We start from the raw sequence: 16,743 nt of genomic DNA on the forward strand, positions 1-16,743 counted from the left end.
CCAACCCCTGCCATAGACAGGGGAGTCGACAAGGGGCTGGCTAGGGTGTGTACAAGCGGCAGAATTCGGCCACTTCTACCCACTGTAATTATCGTTAATTTAGCGGTAAAAAGTCGTTAATTGAGGTTAATTAGTGGTTATTTAACGGTATAATCTAGCCCGACGACCCTTTTTATATTTATTGCTGCCCTTTAGGGCAATTATCTATTAGATATGGTGAGGTACCCTTTTTATCTATTTCTAGATCTCCTTTTGCAGTAATGCTTTTTAATACTTTTACTAACGATATACTGCTTCGGCCCGTGACGAAGGCGCCCCTTTCCTAGTAGTCCATCTTTTTATCTACGGCTAGCAAGGTTTAATAGGATTAAGGTCGGGCAAATTACCCGGCTAGAGAAGCTTTATAATTTTGAAAAGGCTATACATATAGTAGGTGAAGTAATGGTCGTGAGCGGGTGCCTTGTCCTCTTATATAATTAGATTACTAGGTAATCCTTTAATATAAGGGAATAATTTAGGTAATAGGATCTTTTTGCAGTATCTATACTAGTTAATTCCGCCCTTGCCGTTCCGTATTAACTTACCCGACTTTATATTTTAATTGAATTAGGGCTTACGGCCCGGTTAGTTTTATAAGCCTATTTGCTCTATATTACTCTCGAGTTCCCATTATTGACGTCGAACGGGCTCGAGCTTTACGTTAAGCTCGGTAATTACTGCATCGATAGCTTTCCTCTTAGTAGCAGTCTCGGGAATCTAATAGTAGTACGGCCCTTTCGAATTATATAAGAAAGACCCTTAAAATATGAATTCGGAATAACCTTTCTACCTTTCTCGTATATATTGCCTAGAATAGGCCTTGTTTAGGTGATACTAGAGCTTATAATTACTACGGCGGTAGTTAAGGGTAACCGCGGTTTCGTCTAACTATACAACCTATTTTTAATTGTTGAGGGTCTAGTATTGGTGGTCGAGGCACTATTTAAGTCGCTTTTACCGTATCCTTTTTATTAAGCTTGGTTTACAGGTTAGTTTAGTCTTATAGAAGCTATAGCAACGAAGGATTTACTAAATAGTCATTATAGATACGTTAACGCCCTCGTCCTTTAATAAGTCCCTAGTAATATTAATATAGTTCTTTTTATGCCTATATTGGTTACGGTAGACTTTGCGGATAACGATATCGTTGACTTTTTTCGTCTATTTAGTTAGACGGCCACTTTGGGGGGTATCTTTATAATAGGCGGGCTTAATCAAGAAGGTAGGAGTAGTTAGGTCGAATCTATTCTTTTTTGTACGGGTAAGAACGTCGTAAATAGTTCGAACTGGAATTTCTAGAGCCTAAGAGACCTATTTAGCAGTCTACCTAATAAGTCGATTTTATAGAGCAAAAATTACTACCCTAACGCCTAGATCTAGCTTTTTTTTTATCGGTATTTTAGGATCTATACTGAGGAAAAAAGAGTAGCGTAGTAAATAGCGATTTAGCGGTTTTGATATTATTATAGGATTAGTAGTAGTATTATAATGGCGGTGTATGGGGTAAAATCGTTACTATGGGTAGTGCTGGGGGGAAAGTAAGTAAAGTAGGTCAAGATCAATCCCTAGGCTCTTATTGGTTCAGATGGGCAGTAATTGTGGGTCTGGGGCTTGGCAGCGACTGCAAGGACTATTGAGACGCACCTCCGTATTGCAGGGGGGATGGGGGAGCATGGGCTCGCGGGGTCCTTTTCCAGCCACACTTGAGCTTGTACAGACATGTGGCTTAGTGTGGCGAATTATTCTAAGCTTGCCCATCATTTTGACTGATCATTCGTTCTATGTGATGTCAACCTCAGCGAACCGCCAGGAACCCGCCTTTTGACGGCTTGAACAAAATGGCGACCACCAGAGCCCTCTTGGCAGGGAATCGTTCAGTCTGCAGGTCTTGCACACGGAAGTTTCAGACCCAGGCCCGCCGATCCTATGCGAGTGTAGGCGCAACATCGTCAGCATCTGAGCCAGACATATATGATGTCGTTTGCGTGGGAGGTGGACCGGCAGGCTTGAGTCTTCTGAGCGCTCTCCGTATGCTACAATCGACAATGTTTGGACTTACCGAGAGGAACTAACATGTTCTAGGTGCCAATCCAGTCACATCCCGTCTCAGAGTAGCACTCGTCGAAGCTCAAGACCTCTCCAAGATCCGCGCGTGGAACCTCCCGGCCGACAAGTTTTCGAATCGATGCAGTTCCCTCACCCCGACCTCAGCACAATACCTCAATACGATTGGAGCATGGAGCCACATTAAGCGTAACCGTGTCCAAGATTACAACGAAATGCAGGTTTGGGATGGTGTGAGCGGCGCAAGAATCGAATTCGACTGGCCAGCGGGATCGGCGCCGGGGAAGACAATCGCCTACATGTGCGAGAACCTCAATTTGACCTCTGGTCTCCTCAGGCGCCTGGAGGAGCTTGGCGGAGTCTCAGTATTCGACAATGCAAAGGTCGAGAATATCAGCTTCGGAGAGGAAACGGAGGACTTGGACCTGACGCAATGGCCTGTTGTCCACTTGTCAGGCGGAAAGCAGCTCCACGCAAGACTGCTGGTCGGAGCTGACGGCGCGAACAGCCCAGTGAGGACCTTTGCCGGCATAAAGGCGCAGGGCTGGGACTATGGCAGACATGGCGTTGTTGCGACGCTTCAGCTGGAGGGTGAGGGATGGGGCGGGGAACATAACAAGATCGCCTATCAGCGCTTCTTGCCCACTGGCCCTGTGGCAATGTTGCCGATGCCTGGGAACTACTCGACGCTGGTATGGTCAACAACGCCTGCCAATGCCGCGCTCTTGAAGAGCCTCTCGCCGAAAGACTTCATTTCCATGGTCAACGCTGCCTTCCGACTGAGCCCTGTTGACCTGGAGTTTATGCACAAGCAGGAGTCTGGCCAGTCTGAGGAGGTTGCTTGGAGGCTGGGGCATACTCCTTTCGATCACCGTGCGATTCCTCAGCAGGTTGTTGGAGTCCAGGAGGGCACCGTTGCGTCTTTCCCGCTCAAGATGCGACACGCAGACACTTACACTGCCGAGCGCATCGCCCTTGTTGGCGACGCAGCACACACTATCCACCCCCTAGCCGGGCAAGGCTTGAACCAGGGTCAGGGAGACGTTCAAAGTCTGGTCAAGACTATTGAGACAGCCGTTTCCACCGGCCAGGACCTGGGAACGACACTTTCACTTGAGGCGTACAATGCGGAGCGTTACGTTGCGAACCACATCGTGCTGGGCGTATGCGACAAACTTCACAAGCTGTACTCTGTAGAGAGCGGGCCCCTCGTACCATTGCGATCTCTAGGCCTTAGCGCCGTGAATGCTCTGGGCCCCTTGAAGAAGTTCTTCATGGACCAAGCCTCAACTACTGGCGCCAAGCTCTTTTAGAACTTGTACATTATGTATTTCAACCCCAAAATGCTGTATCACCAACCCAAAAAGCCGGACCTGCGTAAAGAAGTCAGACCACCTGTGTCTTTAGTCTCAATATCAACTCACGGCCAATGCCAACCACTTGATCAAAATTCATAAGAAAGCTTATTCAGTGAACGTAGACCAGAGACATTTTGCATGCCATGGTCTGTACGAAATTCTTCTAGAAAAGAGAACAATGCGGTATATACGTCGGCGCTCTGTCTCTTCACTCTACAAGTACACAAAAGGAAAGAAGTTCCTCAAAAGTCATTTTGATATCCATCCTCTGATACACCCTTTACCGATCAACCTCACCTGCGGTATAATTAGCAATCTGCGGTATTAAAGCATCATCGAAGGAAGTAGACTTACCGAACACCAAATCCATCGTACCGATAACCGCCACAGCGTCAGCAAGCATGTGACCCTTGGAAACGTGGTCAAAGCCGCCCAAGTGAGCGAAACCAGGCGCTCTGATGTGGACGCGGTAAGGTCTCTCGCTGCCGTCACTGACGACAAAGACACCCATCTCGCCCTTGGGGGCCTCGATAGCGGAGTAGGTCTCACCAGGGGGCACAGTGTAACCCTTGGTGTAGAGAAGGAAGTGGTGGATGAGGGCCTCCATGTTCTCCTTCATGGCAGCGCGGGGAGGGGGCGAGATCTTGTAGTCCTCGACGCGAACGGGGCCAGCGGGCATCTTGTTGAGGCACTGGTGAATGATGCGCAGGGACTGTCTAAACTCCTCCATACGGCAAAGGTATCTGTCGTAGCAGTCACCGCGGACACCGACGGGGACGTCAAACTCCACCTCGCCGTAGGCATCGTAAGGCTGGCTCTTGCGGATATCCCAGGGGACACCGGAACCACGCAACATAACACCGGTGAAGGAGAGGTTGAGAGCCTCGGCGGCAGAGACCACACCAACGCCCTGGAGACGCTGGATCCAGATACGGTTGTCCGTCAACATCTCCTCGGTCTCGTCAATGCGGTCACCGAACTGGGTGGCCCATTGGTAGATATCGTCGAGAAGACCGACCGGGATGTCCTGGTGGACACCACCGGGACGTACGTAGGCGGCGTGGAGACGGGCACCGGAGACACGCTCGTAGAATTCCTGACAGACACGCGGGTTAGCCGGAAATCGCACGACCCCCCTTTATTGTTTCTCCCAACTTACCATGAGCTTCTCACGCTCCTCGAAACCCCACAGGAAAGGCGTCAAAGCACCAACGTCCATGGCGTGTGACAGAACAGACATGAGGTGGTTCAGGACACGGGTGAGCTCGCCGAATAGGGTGCGAATCCACTTGGCACGGTCGGGAATCTCGACGTTGAGAAGCTTCTCAACGGCAAGGGCGAAACATTGCTCGTTTGTCATCATGGAAACGTAGTCGAGACGGTCGAAGTAGGGAAGGGCTTGGAGATACGTCTTGTACTCGCAAAGCTTCTCTGTACCTCTGTGAAGCAGACCGACGTGAGGGTCGGCTCTAATAATCTCCTCGCCATTGAGCTCGAGAATCAGACGCAACACACCGTGGGCGGCAGGATGCTGGGGACCGAAGTTGACGGTATAGTGGCGGATCTTTCGGTCCTCGACAGACTCCTCAGGCGTTGTGTCCTGGTCCTTCGGCGGCGTCAAGCTGTAGTGGTCCTCGGCGCGGGAGAAGTCGGTCGAGACTTGAGTGAGGCGGGTTCCTTGGTATTCGGGGGAGGCATCGGCGTATCGGCGCAGGGAGGTCGTCGAGAACGGGCGGGCGGCGAAGGAGGTGACTGCTGCCGGGCGCAGACATAACCTCTTGGCGCTGTGGCCAGCAAGTCGGTAGAGGCCTGACATGGCGATTGTAGAGTGGAGAGACGGCTTCAAAAGAGGTCAAGGAGATGTGCTGCCTCCAATTGAGCCTCCTTTATTATGCCAATGGGCTGAGGGCCGGCTAGGTTGGATAGAGGGATTCGCCTTCGAAAGTGTGTAGTGTGGCCGTCATGTCCCGAAAGCTCGAACGCATCAATTCAAAATGGGCCTTCGCTGATTGGCTCAGCGGAGCACGGTTTTGCCGCAGCCCTTGAAGGTGCCAGACGGTACAGTACGTACTGTATCGCACACGGCTTATGCTACATGGATGTGGACTCAATTGAGTTGCAGCTCTCTCACAAACTAGTCTCAAGCTGCAGCTGTTGTCATACGAGGTAAGTAACTGTTCTCTCATTTAGACTTGCCTTACGGATGCATAGCACATCAATCACTGGCAGTCCCAGTGTCAATTATGTTGCAATCAAGGGTTCACCAACTCTTGGCTTTTTTCATGGCTTGCGCAGACTGTAACAGCTGATGTGAAGCTCCAGACAATTCCTCGCTCGTTACCTCACCGCCGGTGAACGTGTGTAGGTTCAGTACTCCACCAGGAGTCCTCGAAAATGCCATGGCCGTTCAGCTCTTCCAGCTCAGGGAAAGAACTCACCCCGAGCAGGTCAGAAAATGATGCGCGCGCCAAGTCAACATCATGGAACGACCTATTGCCGACTCCTGAGCCGCCATTGTCGGCTGCTAAAGAATGGGCTCCTGTTTTCCTGACATCCGTCGCATCATTAGCAGCTTTCATGTTTTATCAAACACGATTGCGGAGATTCCCAACGACAAACCACATCCAGCCAGAGCTTTTCAGGAAGCGAACTCTTCTGGGGCGAGTGACCAGCGTGGGAGATGGAGATAACTTTCACCTGTTTCATACACCAGGCGGCAGACTTGCAGGCTGGGATTGGCTGAGGAGGGTGCCCAATACGAGAGCCGCACTCAAGGGGAAGACAGTGAGTGCAACTCTTTGCATGTGTGAGACTTGGTGCTGATTCTCATTGCAGATACCCGTACGGATGGCTGGTATTGATGCTCCCGAGGGCGCGCACTTTGGCCGGCCGGGGCAGCCAGGTGCGGCAGAAGCACTGCAATGGCTTAGGGGTTACATACTCAACAAACGTGTCTGGACTCGACTTCACAGGCGCGACCAATATGAACGTGTCGTTGCAACAGTGTATATAAGACCGTTTCTGTTCAAGAAGGACGTCGGATTGGAGATGTTGAAGCTTGGGTTAGCGACGACATATGAAGCGAAGACGGGAGTTGAATGGGGAGGGGCCGAAGAGGCATACAAAGCTGCCGAGGCCAAGGCTAAGGCGAAGAAGCTTGGAATCTGGAATGGCAAGGCAAGTGACTTTGAGAGTCCCAGGGCGTACAAGACCAGAACAAACGAGACCGAGGGGAAGTCTGAGGGGAAGCCTGAAGGGAAGACGGAGGGGAAGAAGACTGGCTGGTTGTCTGGCTGGCTGTGAGGTGTAAGTCCAAAAGGATGTTCTACTACTTCGAGACCAGCCACGGGCCAAGATACAACCTACCACCTTACACGACGATACCAAGCTAGCACATTTATATGAAACCAGGTGCTGCTTGAATGTGCTGAATTAAGAGAATGAAGAATCCATCTGCCTTGAATGAGATGGGTACATCGATATACTGCTTTGTCATATAATGGCTTAGTTGCATACACTGGGCTATGGTCTGCTATCAGTGATTGGCTGGAAATGACCCCAGTACCTGCCACTCTCACCGTGCTCGCAACCTCACCCCCTGTGTTTGACCCGAACTTGGACGTATCAGATTGCAGTATGCGTACAACCCAACCTCAATGAATACCGCAACTTCTCACAACATCTAGCCCTAATCGGCAATCTCAGCATTGAATGCATAGGGAACTGGGCTGTCAGTCTTCGACCGCTGTTTGATCGGATTTGTTATTTTCATTGACCTGAGAGAGAAGCACGCAGTTCTCCAGGCCGCCTCAACGGTCGCAACTCGCCCAAGATGTCACTCCAAGTCAGAGGCCCCGACTTCTCGGTGACGAAGCAGAAGGCCCTCGAAGATGCGAAAAAGATGCAAGCGGCGGTGGACGATGAGGTGGCCAAAGCTGGACAGGATAAGCCGCCATATCTTCTCAATGAACTCATTGGCAAGGGAAGTTTCGGTCGCGTCTATAAAGCAACCGACATCAACACTAGCATGCTTGTTGCGGTCAAAATCATCGACATTGAAGAGAGCGACACCGTCAACCCCAAGCTTGCCGACACCTTCAAGGAATTTTTGGCCGAGGTCAACGCTTTGAAGCTTCTCAGTGACAGCGGCGCAAGGAACATCAATCATGTCATCGACGCATTGCCCGTCGGCCAATCCATGTGGATGATCACGGAATACTGCGCTGGAGGAAGTGTGGCAACACTCATGAAGCCGACCGCCCCCGGTGGTCTGCAAGAGAAGTGGATCATCCCAATTCTCAGAGAGGTCTCTGAAGCCGTCTTCTGGGTTCATCGGCAAGGCATCATTCACCGCGATATCAAGTGCGCCAATGTTCTAGTTACTGAGGCTGGCGGAGTGCAACTTTGCGATTTCGGAGTGGCCGGTGTCATTGAGACGAAATTTGACAAGCGATCGACCTTCATCGGAACCCCTCACTGGATGGCTCCTGAACTTTTTGATCAGTCAACATCGTATGGAACAGAGGTGGACATTTGGGCATTCGGCTCCATGGTTTTTGAGATTGCTTCTGGCTTACCGCCAAACGTCATGGCAGGCGTCGACGTATATCAGCTTGGAAATTACATCAAGGCACACACGCCTAGATTGGAGGGCGACCAGTACTCCGACCGACTGAAGCATTTGGTCGCCTACTGTTTGGAGGAGGATCCGACCAAGCGACCGACAATTGAAGAAGTACAAAACCACCCTTATATCGCCAACTCGACCCAAGAATACCCGGCAGCATCACTAGCATTACTAGTGAGAGGATTCAAGCTTTGGGAGTCTCAAGGTGGCAGCCGTAAATCACTATTTGCTCCTGGAGGAGCCCAGGGCATGTCTGGCATGGATGAGTCCGATTTCTCATCCACTGCGATGGCCAACGACGAATGGACTTTCAGCACAACAATGGCGTTTGACCAACAGGTCTTCCAAGATACGGATACTCAGGCAGTCTACGATGTGTACGGCTCAAACGTGGAATTCGACCCTATGCTTCTGGACGACATGTCTCGATCCAAGCCGAAGTCGCGGCGTAGACCGCCACCTCAGCAACTTGCCGCCATGAAGGCTCCTTTAGAGAAAGTGTTTGACCCGAACACCATATCCAACTATGAAGACAACTCCCGGGCATACTATGGCAGGCCAATCCCTCCACCAACTTCAGATCTTCCGTTGCGAGACGATTCACTCCAGTCAACAGCAGTGAGAGAATCGCTCATCGACCTAGACGCTTCACTTCACGGCGGTGATCTGTCCAACTTTGTGGATATGAACACCATCAGAGCCGGCGCACCACGCGTATCTGTCGATTATCACATGGGCGACGAGCCAGACTTCAGCAAAGCACCTTCGAGCGACCCGGCGGATCTGAACCCGAACAGAAGGACACAGGACTGGAAGTTTCCTTCAATGGCGCCTCCGGCTTCCGCGAACCCGGAAATGTCGAGGTTCCCCTTCAACGAAGACCGACCCTTCCACGAAGATAGGCCCTCATGGGATAACCCTTCGGGACCCAGCTCTGCCTCGCGCCCGCAAATGTTCCACCACCAGACCGATCCTGTCCCAGCTCCTAACTATGGCGGCGACTTGATGGTTCCCCGGCCTGGCTCACAGATGAACAACAGAGAGTCCACGGGGAGCTTAATCGACCTCGACATGGGCTTGGCCGATATGGATGAACTTATGGTTCCGCCTCCCAGTAACATGAATAACCGTGTATCGACTGGTAGCTTGATCGACCTCGACATGGGCTTGGCCGACCCCATGCCGGAGCTAACTCGCCCTTCAACGGCAAACTCAGATGTCGCATCTGTCAGCGGCTCAGAGATGGGAATGGCAAACCCTTTCGACCTGGAGCGCCATGCTTCTCTTTACGTGCCCATGTCAAACCGAGAGCCATCCCTTTATGTTCCGACATCGAACAGGGAGCCGTCTCTTTATGTACCAACATCAAACCGAGAACCATCAATCTACGTCTCAGACGATTCGGATTTCGCCTCACGCGCTCCCAAAGACGACGATCAACTAAGCCTCGTCGACCTCTCCCTAGCTGAGCCTGGTGCCACCGTTCGGCCCAACGGTCAGGGTGGGCTGCGACTCAATACGCATCGCTCCTTCAACAGCGTCAATAGTGCCGACTATTCCGACCCCGAGTATCTGACTCCACAGCAGGCCGCCCAGCCAGCCCTGCCGCCAGGTATCCCGCGATCAGTAGGGAACCGGGACAGCGGCACTCTTCCTCTGCCTCCCCCACCAGCGCCGCCATCTGTGGAGGTCATGCAAGGTTCAGCGAGCGCAGACGCCGTGAAGGAAGAGCTGAGGAGAATGGCGATGAGTCTGGGTGAGCATTTGAGCCACGCGAACCAGTATCTGTCGACGCTCCCAGTGCGTAAGGGCGGAAGGCAGGACCTGATGGGTGAATCCACGTGAGGGGGTTGATATGTTTGGCTTTGTTTTATACGCTTGGGAAGCAGTACGAAAATACGGCGAGGATCTACTTATGTAGTTATGGAGCATTGGCGTTGGAGGTGTATGGACTATTGAGGAAGGACATGTATGACTACTCTGAGTTGGATGCTAGGTTGGCATGGGCAATTTTTGTTTTGAGCGAGAAGGCCCACGTCAGATATGGTTATTTACAATAACATGGATTCCCTTTTGAGACTGTCTCTGCCTGTTCTATCGTACTCTATGAGAAACCTATCATGTCACCCAGAAGTAAGGCCCGGTACTTCTCCGTTGCCTCCTGCAGCTTGATGAGCACCGCGGCAGAGAGCATCTTGACATTATTCTCCTCCCCGCCATCTTCGCCCCGCGTGCCGTTAAAGACACCGCTAACCCACTCCTGCGTCTCGACGACCTCGCGCGGATGCGCCTCGCACAGCCGCCGCATGTCAGACGCCTCATTGACCTCGAGCATAGCCGCCAGCGCGATGAGCAGCGCGTGCGTGCCGGGCACGTCGCCGTTGACGTGGGCGCGGATGCCTAGCAGAAGATCCCAGAGTTCGGCCGTCATCTGCGGGAGGGCGAGCGTCGCGGGGCCCGCGGCGTGGACGAGCACGGCTAGGGTCTTGAGGTAGAGGGGGAGTAGGTAGGGTTGGATGAAGATGACTGAGCGGGCCGAGTGGGAGCGCAGGGCGTGTTGGAAGCGGGCCGTTAAAGGGAAGAAGAAGGAGGTGGCGAGGAGGGTGGCCGTTGTGTTGGGGATGGAGCGGATGCCGGGTTTCTTGGTGGATTTTGAGGGGAGACGGGAGGTGAAGGTTGAGAGCTTGAGGACGCCTGGTCCCGTTGTTGCGTCTGCTGCGTTGGCGGCGATTGGGGCTAAGAAGGAGGATGTTAAAGAGTCGGCGATGGTGTCGAGGGCGTTGGCGGGGATGGCCTTCAGGTTTGACGAGGATGCAAGGCGGGCTTGGGCGGTGGACACGTCGAGGTAGAGCGCTTCCATCTTCTCCGGGAGGCGTTTAGAGGGGAACGAGGCGGCGGCCGCGTATTCTGAGGTGTCGAAGCCGGCGAGCTCACGAGCGCTGAGGCCGAGGACGATAAGGATCGAGGCACGCTGGGAAATAGAGTAGTCGCCGTCAAAGAAGGTCTTTGCGAACCACTGTCCCATTTTCTGGGGCTGTGCTGCAACGATGGCTATCATACCCTGAAGAAGAAGGTTGTGGAAATTTTCAATCTCAAACTTGTCCTGTAGACCGACAAGAAGCGTGGCGAGCTCGTCTGCATGGGAGGAGACCTCCGTGCCAAAGTTTGCCTTGCGGCGGATCAGGGGCGGGGCCGTGGTGAGGGCCAATTTCTGCTTGTCGTAGTTATCAGTGTCGCGAAGGTAGGCTATGAGATCGCGAATGTAGACTGGGGCCTTCGGCTTGTCGCGACGGATGAGCGTGGCATCTTCGTCTGAGTCTTCTGCATCGTCGGGGGGCTTGGCGTAGGGTACGAGGTCCTCGTCCTCGCTTTCAGAATCTGAGACCTCTTGGATGATGAACTTTGAGGGCGCGGCTGTTTGCTTGGGTTTTGGTACTGGCTTTCGGCGGGAGGGAACTGGTGGTTGCGGCTGTCTCTTTTGTTTCTCCTCGATAGTGGTGATCAACAGGTCAATAGGTCCGGCACTGTCTAGCGTTTTGGCGAGATCTTTGTAGAACTGGGCTTCATCCGTTGCCATTTCCTCCATTTTGAAATCCAGCTTCTTATCACCGCCGTCGATGAGGCTTGAGAGGGCCTCGCCCACTGCCATACCCAAGAATCTAGCCCTCTCTTGTGAGGCACCGATCCGGTTGGACACGGTATTAAGGTAGCTTGAAGATCGCATGAGCATTTTGAGCTTCAGAGACGAGAGCTTATTGACATAACTGGTGCTAAGGAGGAGGACCTGAGCATGGGCTTCATTCTGGTCAGCAAGTGTTTGAGGGTGATACGGGTGAGAACATAGTACCTTGTTGTTGCATGATCGGGGAGTGCTTGATGTATAGCTGATCGCCGAACTGGTGAAGGCTCTTCTCAAACACAAGGGTGACGCATTCTTTGTCCTGTGCAAGCGCCGCCATGACTGCGCGCCTGATACCTATGCCATCGCCCAGGCCGGCACCAGTTGAGCTGGTCAACCAAGAGATGAGATGTGTTTTACGACTTTCTTCGCCAGCGACCATTTTCTCGATGACTCCAGCAGCAGCGGATATCGTCGAGTTTGGCTTCAGAGGCTCGACGTCGCCTAGCTTGTTGAGGAATGCCTCCGACAAATGCTTGAGAACAGCAAAGATGACTCGCTTTTGCTCGAGTTGAGAGAAATGGCCAAAGAGCTTGAAGAACGCGTTTCGGCTTTGCTCAGGGCCTAACAGAAGTTCTCCGATGAACTGCTTCATCAGGGCATCTACAAAACTGTTAGTGACATGACTCAAGCTACCGATTGCATGGCGTAGGGGATGGTAGACTTCCCAGAATAACCCAGGCGAAGTGATCTTGTGAAAACTTCCGAACAGAGCTTCACATCTTCAGACAAGATTTCGTCCTTCGCCCACGCCCCGACACTTCGACCCAGCCACCTGCTGTATTGTTGCCCGTCTGCGATCCAAAATTGGGTTTTGCCGATTCTGTCCGGGTTGGCGATGGCATCTGCCTCTGCTGCGACTGAAATAAGTCGTCCTTCAGCTATCAGCGCAATGAACTCATTCGACATTGGTCGTCTTCTCGCCATAGATTCCAGTCCAATGCTGCTCGCCATCCACAGTGTAGCAAGGTACTCGTCCTTGCCCAGCACCGCTGAGCTGACCTCGAGTAGCACATTTAAATTTAGGCTCAGATCTGGTCGCTTCACATCTTTGACGCTCGCCTTGGATTCTTGCACCAAGGCCTTCATGCGAGTGATGATGGCGTTGAGACCCGTGACGCTTCTCAAGCACCGGAGCAGCAACTCGACGTCTCTTGGGCTGTCAATATCTTGTATACTAGATCCTCCGGCAGCGTCCTCTTTGAGCAAAGGCCAGTAGTTGGGAACAATCTCCGAGACGAGACACTGAACAATTTGCGCAGCTTCGGGGCTAGGTGTCGCAAGCCTGAAGCCTGTTGCTGCAACACTGCCATCTGTGAGGGACTTGAGGACTCCAATCAGAGTATCATAATTTGGCTGATTCTTCAGAGTCTCTAGAGCATGTTCTGCTGAGAGGATTTCAGTGGCAGTCGGTTTCGATGATTGGGACTGCTTGTTGTTTGTGGCTACATCTTCCGCTGAGAGTTCATCTGGCCTTGCCTTGCGGTAGGTGGTGCTGACCGGGGTAAAGAAGTCGTCCATGCTTGACGATTCCCTTTCAAGTGGGAGACAATGGTGCTTGCATGGTTTTGTAACAGAATGAAGATGGAGTCCTCGAAGAATCAGCCCAAAGGTTGAAGAAGTCCCGAGTTGTTGGCGAGCAGATCTTCTCTGATTGCTTTGATCTGTGGTTGAAGTATCGGATGGAAATTCTGACTGTTAGGAATATATCCGTAAGGTAGTTCGTTGCTTCCAATACCTAGGTGTACAGGCCTAAGTCCAAAGAGTGAGGGTCCTAATTTTGGGTCATCTTTCGGCGCACCCCACCACCTGGTACTGTAGACACCCCCACAGAAGCCCGCAACCCTTTATCGATAAGTAGTCTGTCGATAACCTAAGCCTTATCGGACACAGGCATCTCGTCATGTCGGCCCCTCCACCTCCCGAAGCTCACCCAGCTTGAGAAGGAACGAGCAACAAAGTGACCGCCATTAACATCCCCTCCAAATTCAAGCCAATTTGACCTCTCCCTTACAATGGCCACCGAAGCCTCATTGCCGGTAGCGACGCATAATGTCGACGAGGGAAAAAGATGGTTTGTCTCTCCTGCGACAGGCCGTTAGTCGTCGTATCCAGTCGCTGATCCCAGCATGGTATAGGACCTACCTCGACAATATTCGCAAGACACCAGGACCCTTCAGCGATCCCGATGTGGCCGGAACGGAGGAGGCTTTTGAACAGTTCGACAAGATCAAGGTCTTGTATGATATTGTATGATCCAATGAGTTGATGCTGTCTACTAACACATTCTTGTGTAGGGTGATGTTGGTGATCCCCTCCTCGAACACGATATCTTGCGACTGACGTTATACAAGTGGCGCCGGAGGTCTTGGATGTGAGATATTGAAGAACTTGGCCATGTCCAAGTTCAAGGATATTCATGTCATCGATATGGGTACGCCGTACTCTTCCGTTGCTCTGGGCAAGACCTGACATTCATTGGTCCAGATACTATCGACATCTCGAACCTGAACCGACAATTCCTCTTCAGAAAGTCCGACGTCGGCAAATACAAGGCCGAGGTTGCGGCTCAGTTTGTCATGCGTCGCGTCAATGGTGTCAACATTAAAGCCCATAACTGTGCCATCCAAGATTTTGGTCAGGACTTCTACAAACAGTTCCAGTTTGTCATCTGTGGACTGGACAGCATCGAAGCCCGCAGATGGATCAACGCAACCCTCGTACAAATCGCCGAAGAAGGCGAGGACCCGGATTCGTTGATTCCCATGATTGATGGAGGTACAGAGGGATTCAAGGGCCAGGCCCGAGTCATCGTCCCTTCGATCACGTCTTGTATCGAATGCCAACTGGACATGCACGCACCGAGAGCCGCTGTTCCTCTCTGCACAATCGCCTCAATTCCCCGACAACCAGAGCACTGCATTGAATGGGCACACGTAATCGCGTGGGACCAGGAGAAGCCGTTCCCAAAGCTGGACAAGGACGACACTACACATGTGTCCTGGCTATACCAAAAGGCTCTTACCCGTGCTCAAGAGTTCAACATCACGGGTGTCACATACGCCTTGACTCAAGGAGTCATCAAGAACATCATTCCCGCCATTGCGTCTACGAACGCTATAATCGCGGCAGCATGCTGTAACGAAGCCTTCAAGCTCGCCAGCTCGGCCGCGCCGACGCTTGGAATGGAGGAAAACTACATGATGTATTCTGGAAATGACAGCATCTACACATACACCTTCAAGCACGAGAAGAAGGACGACTGCCCCGTCTGTGGACAAGAGTCGCGGCCACTCGAGGTTGACCCCGACAGCACACTCCAGGACCTTGTGGACTCGTTCGCTGTCCGTCCCGAGGCGCAGTTGAAGAAGCCTTCATTCAGAGCCGCCAACAAGACTCTGTACATGCAGTTCCCGCCGAGTCTGGAGGAAAAGACCCGGGCCAACCTCGAACAGACCATCAAGGAGCTCGAGCTGGAAGATGGACAGAACATCATCGTCACGGACCCAGCTTTCCCTCTGGAATTCAATTTCTACTTGCGATTCAAGAAGACTGCATAGACCAGCACTCGGCATTTACGTGGGATGATGATGATGATAATAGCATGGATGGTGTCTTTGGGAACGTCAAAAGGCATGGCACATCAAGTGTGCTCGCACCAAACGAAGCGACTAGACGAATCTAGAAAATCAAACCGAGTGTCATTATGAACTTTTTTCTTTCTTTCTATTGCCAGCCGGCCCTTGCAAAACCAGAAACACGGGATATCTATAAGTATGGTACATGTGCAGTGATGCTTCATCTAACCATGTTGATGACCTGCTGCTCAAGACGGATACACCTCGTCTTGAACTGCTTAACTGACTCCAAAAACAATTCGTCGCTGTCCCACTGTCCTGTGCTCTCAATGGAGAAGATGAAGTGGTCACGCACCCGGCCCAGCTTGACTTTACCCTCGAATTCGGGGTGGCGCAAGCACTCACGACTGACTGTATCCCTCATGGCGTCCTTGACCACGGCCTTCTTCTCGCCCTCGTGACCCTCGTATCCGCTGCCGGCAACGGCGGCCTCCTTCTTCGTGACCTTTTCGAAGCCGACGACGCCTTGCGGGAAGCACTTGGCAAACTTGTCGGCGTCCTGACCGAGAATTGGCCGCGTGATGGTGATGGTGGGCATTAGACGGTACGAGGCAGTCGCGACGGGAGAGAATTTTGCGTGGTCGGAGCCGACGCCCTTGTGCATGTGCATGTCGAGCTCGATGCACTGGCCGGGCCGCAGCTTGGCGATGAGGATGTCGGGGTTGACGGGGCGGATGGCGTCCTCGCCGGAGAAGAACTCGACCTGGCGGCCCGTGGGGACGAACTCAATGTCCTTTGCGTAGACGCTCGCGTGGTGGAAGGCCTTTGCCGGGTCCGTCTCGCCGGGGGCGGCGTCCGGGTTGCGGGTGCACTCGATGCGCAGGCGCAGCTGGACGGTGTTGTAGTCGAAGGAGCCCTTGCCGCCCTGCTCAGGTTTGCGGTACCATTTCAGGAACTTATGGAGGCCCTCGGGGTTTCCGGTGAAGGGGATGAGGCCGAGGCGGTGGGCGAGGACCTCGTCCTGGATCACCGAGGTGTTGTTCTCAATGTAGACGTTCTCGATGGCGATGGTGGGGATCTCGGCGATGAGGGTGCGGCGGAAGGCGTTTGCAATGGAGGCGTCGACGCCGATGAGGGAGAAGGAGGCTTCATGTTGGGCGTTGTGGTGGAATTGGACGCGGAAGTTGGAGGCGAATCGGTCGAGGTCCCAGGCGTGGTCCTCGCCGGCGTAGGTGCCCGGGTAGTCTGTCGAAGTCACATCGGTGACAGTTTCCTTGTTGATACCGACTATCTGCGAGGAGCCGTCAGTATGGGAAAATTGTGCCTCGAGGAAGAATTGTGTTGACTTACCCTCCGCCTGTCCAGCTCGGCTTGACTCGGTGTTGAGGAGGGCGCCAT

General features: G+C 52.6%; 7 protein-coding genes across 7 annotated transcripts; 4 read left to right on the forward strand and 3 right to left on the reverse strand.

Moving 5' to 3' along the window:
- The first annotated feature begins 1,798 nt into the window (after positions 1-1,798).
- On the forward strand, positions 1,799-3,579 carry BDP55DRAFT_315209 (ubiquinone biosynthesis mono0xygenase COQ6). The gene is made up of 2 exons (XM_060566710.1): positions 1,799-2,067; positions 2,122-3,579. Exons 1-2 carry the CDS (start codon positions 1,878-1,880, stop codon positions 3,414-3,416), a joined length of 1,485 nt encoding a protein of 494 aa, XP_060434666.1. The 5' UTR covers positions 1,799-1,877; the 3' UTR covers positions 3,417-3,579.
- A 162-nt stretch (positions 3,580-3,741) lies between these two features.
- Positions 3,742-5,277, reverse strand: BDP55DRAFT_690743 (NADH dehydrogenase; the record flags this gene model as incomplete). Its single annotated transcript, XM_060576898.1, has 3 exons — positions 3,742-3,758; positions 3,816-4,557; positions 4,621-5,277. The coding sequence occupies 3 exons, from the start codon at positions 5,275-5,277 to the stop codon at positions 3,742-3,744; spliced, it is 1,416 nt and encodes a 471-aa protein (XP_060434667.1).
- A 327-nt stretch (positions 5,278-5,604) lies between these two features.
- BDP55DRAFT_315230 (uncharacterized protein) lies at positions 5,605-7,019 on the forward strand. Its single transcript, XM_060566711.1, has 2 exons — positions 5,605-6,245; positions 6,297-7,019. The coding sequence occupies exons 1-2, from the start codon at positions 5,856-5,858 to the stop codon at positions 6,762-6,764; spliced, it is 858 nt and encodes a 285-aa protein (XP_060434668.1). The 5' UTR covers positions 5,605-5,855; the 3' UTR covers positions 6,765-7,019.
- Positions 7,020-7,062: 43 nt separating this feature from the next.
- On the forward strand, positions 7,063-10,118 carry BDP55DRAFT_649190 (kinase-like domain-containing protein). Its single transcript, XM_060573893.1, has one exon. It carries the CDS (start codon positions 7,294-7,296, stop codon positions 9,931-9,933), a length of 2,640 nt encoding a protein of 879 aa, XP_060434669.1. The 5' UTR covers positions 7,063-7,293; the 3' UTR covers positions 9,934-10,118.
- BDP55DRAFT_649192 (telomere length regulation protein) lies at positions 10,119-13,491 on the reverse strand. Its single transcript, XM_060573894.1, has 3 exons — positions 12,436-13,491; positions 11,936-12,370; positions 10,119-11,883 (listed from the first exon to the last, which is right to left on the reverse strand). The coding sequence occupies exons 1-3, from the start codon at positions 13,286-13,288 to the stop codon at positions 10,193-10,195; spliced, it is 2,979 nt and encodes a 992-aa protein (XP_060434670.1). The 5' UTR covers positions 13,289-13,491; the 3' UTR covers positions 10,119-10,192.
- A 176-nt stretch (positions 13,492-13,667) lies between these two features.
- BDP55DRAFT_649195 (NEDD8-activating enzyme E1 catalytic subunit) lies at positions 13,668-15,466 on the forward strand. The gene is made up of 5 exons (XM_060573895.1): positions 13,668-13,841; positions 13,906-14,007; positions 14,065-14,070; positions 14,122-14,201; positions 14,255-15,466. Exons 1-5 carry the CDS (start codon positions 13,783-13,785, stop codon positions 15,325-15,327), a joined length of 1,320 nt encoding a protein of 439 aa, XP_060434671.1. The 5' UTR covers positions 13,668-13,782; the 3' UTR covers positions 15,328-15,466.
- Positions 15,467-15,565: 99 nt separating this feature from the next.
- On the reverse strand, positions 15,566-16,743 carry BDP55DRAFT_543287 (RNA polymerase Rpb3/RpoA insert domain-containing protein; the record flags this gene model as incomplete). Its single annotated transcript, XM_060568395.1, has 2 exons — positions 15,566-16,636; positions 16,696-16,743. 2 exons carry the CDS (start codon positions 16,741-16,743, stop codon positions 15,566-15,568), a joined length of 1,119 nt encoding a protein of 372 aa, XP_060434672.1.

The sequence above is a fragment of the Colletotrichum godetiae genome, assembly GCF_030913485.1.
Source record: "Colletotrichum godetiae strain CBS 193.32 chromosome Unknown BDP55scaffold_5, whole genome shotgun sequence".
Classification (NCBI taxonomy): Eukaryota; Fungi; Ascomycota; class Sordariomycetes; order Glomerellales; family Glomerellaceae; genus Colletotrichum; species Colletotrichum godetiae.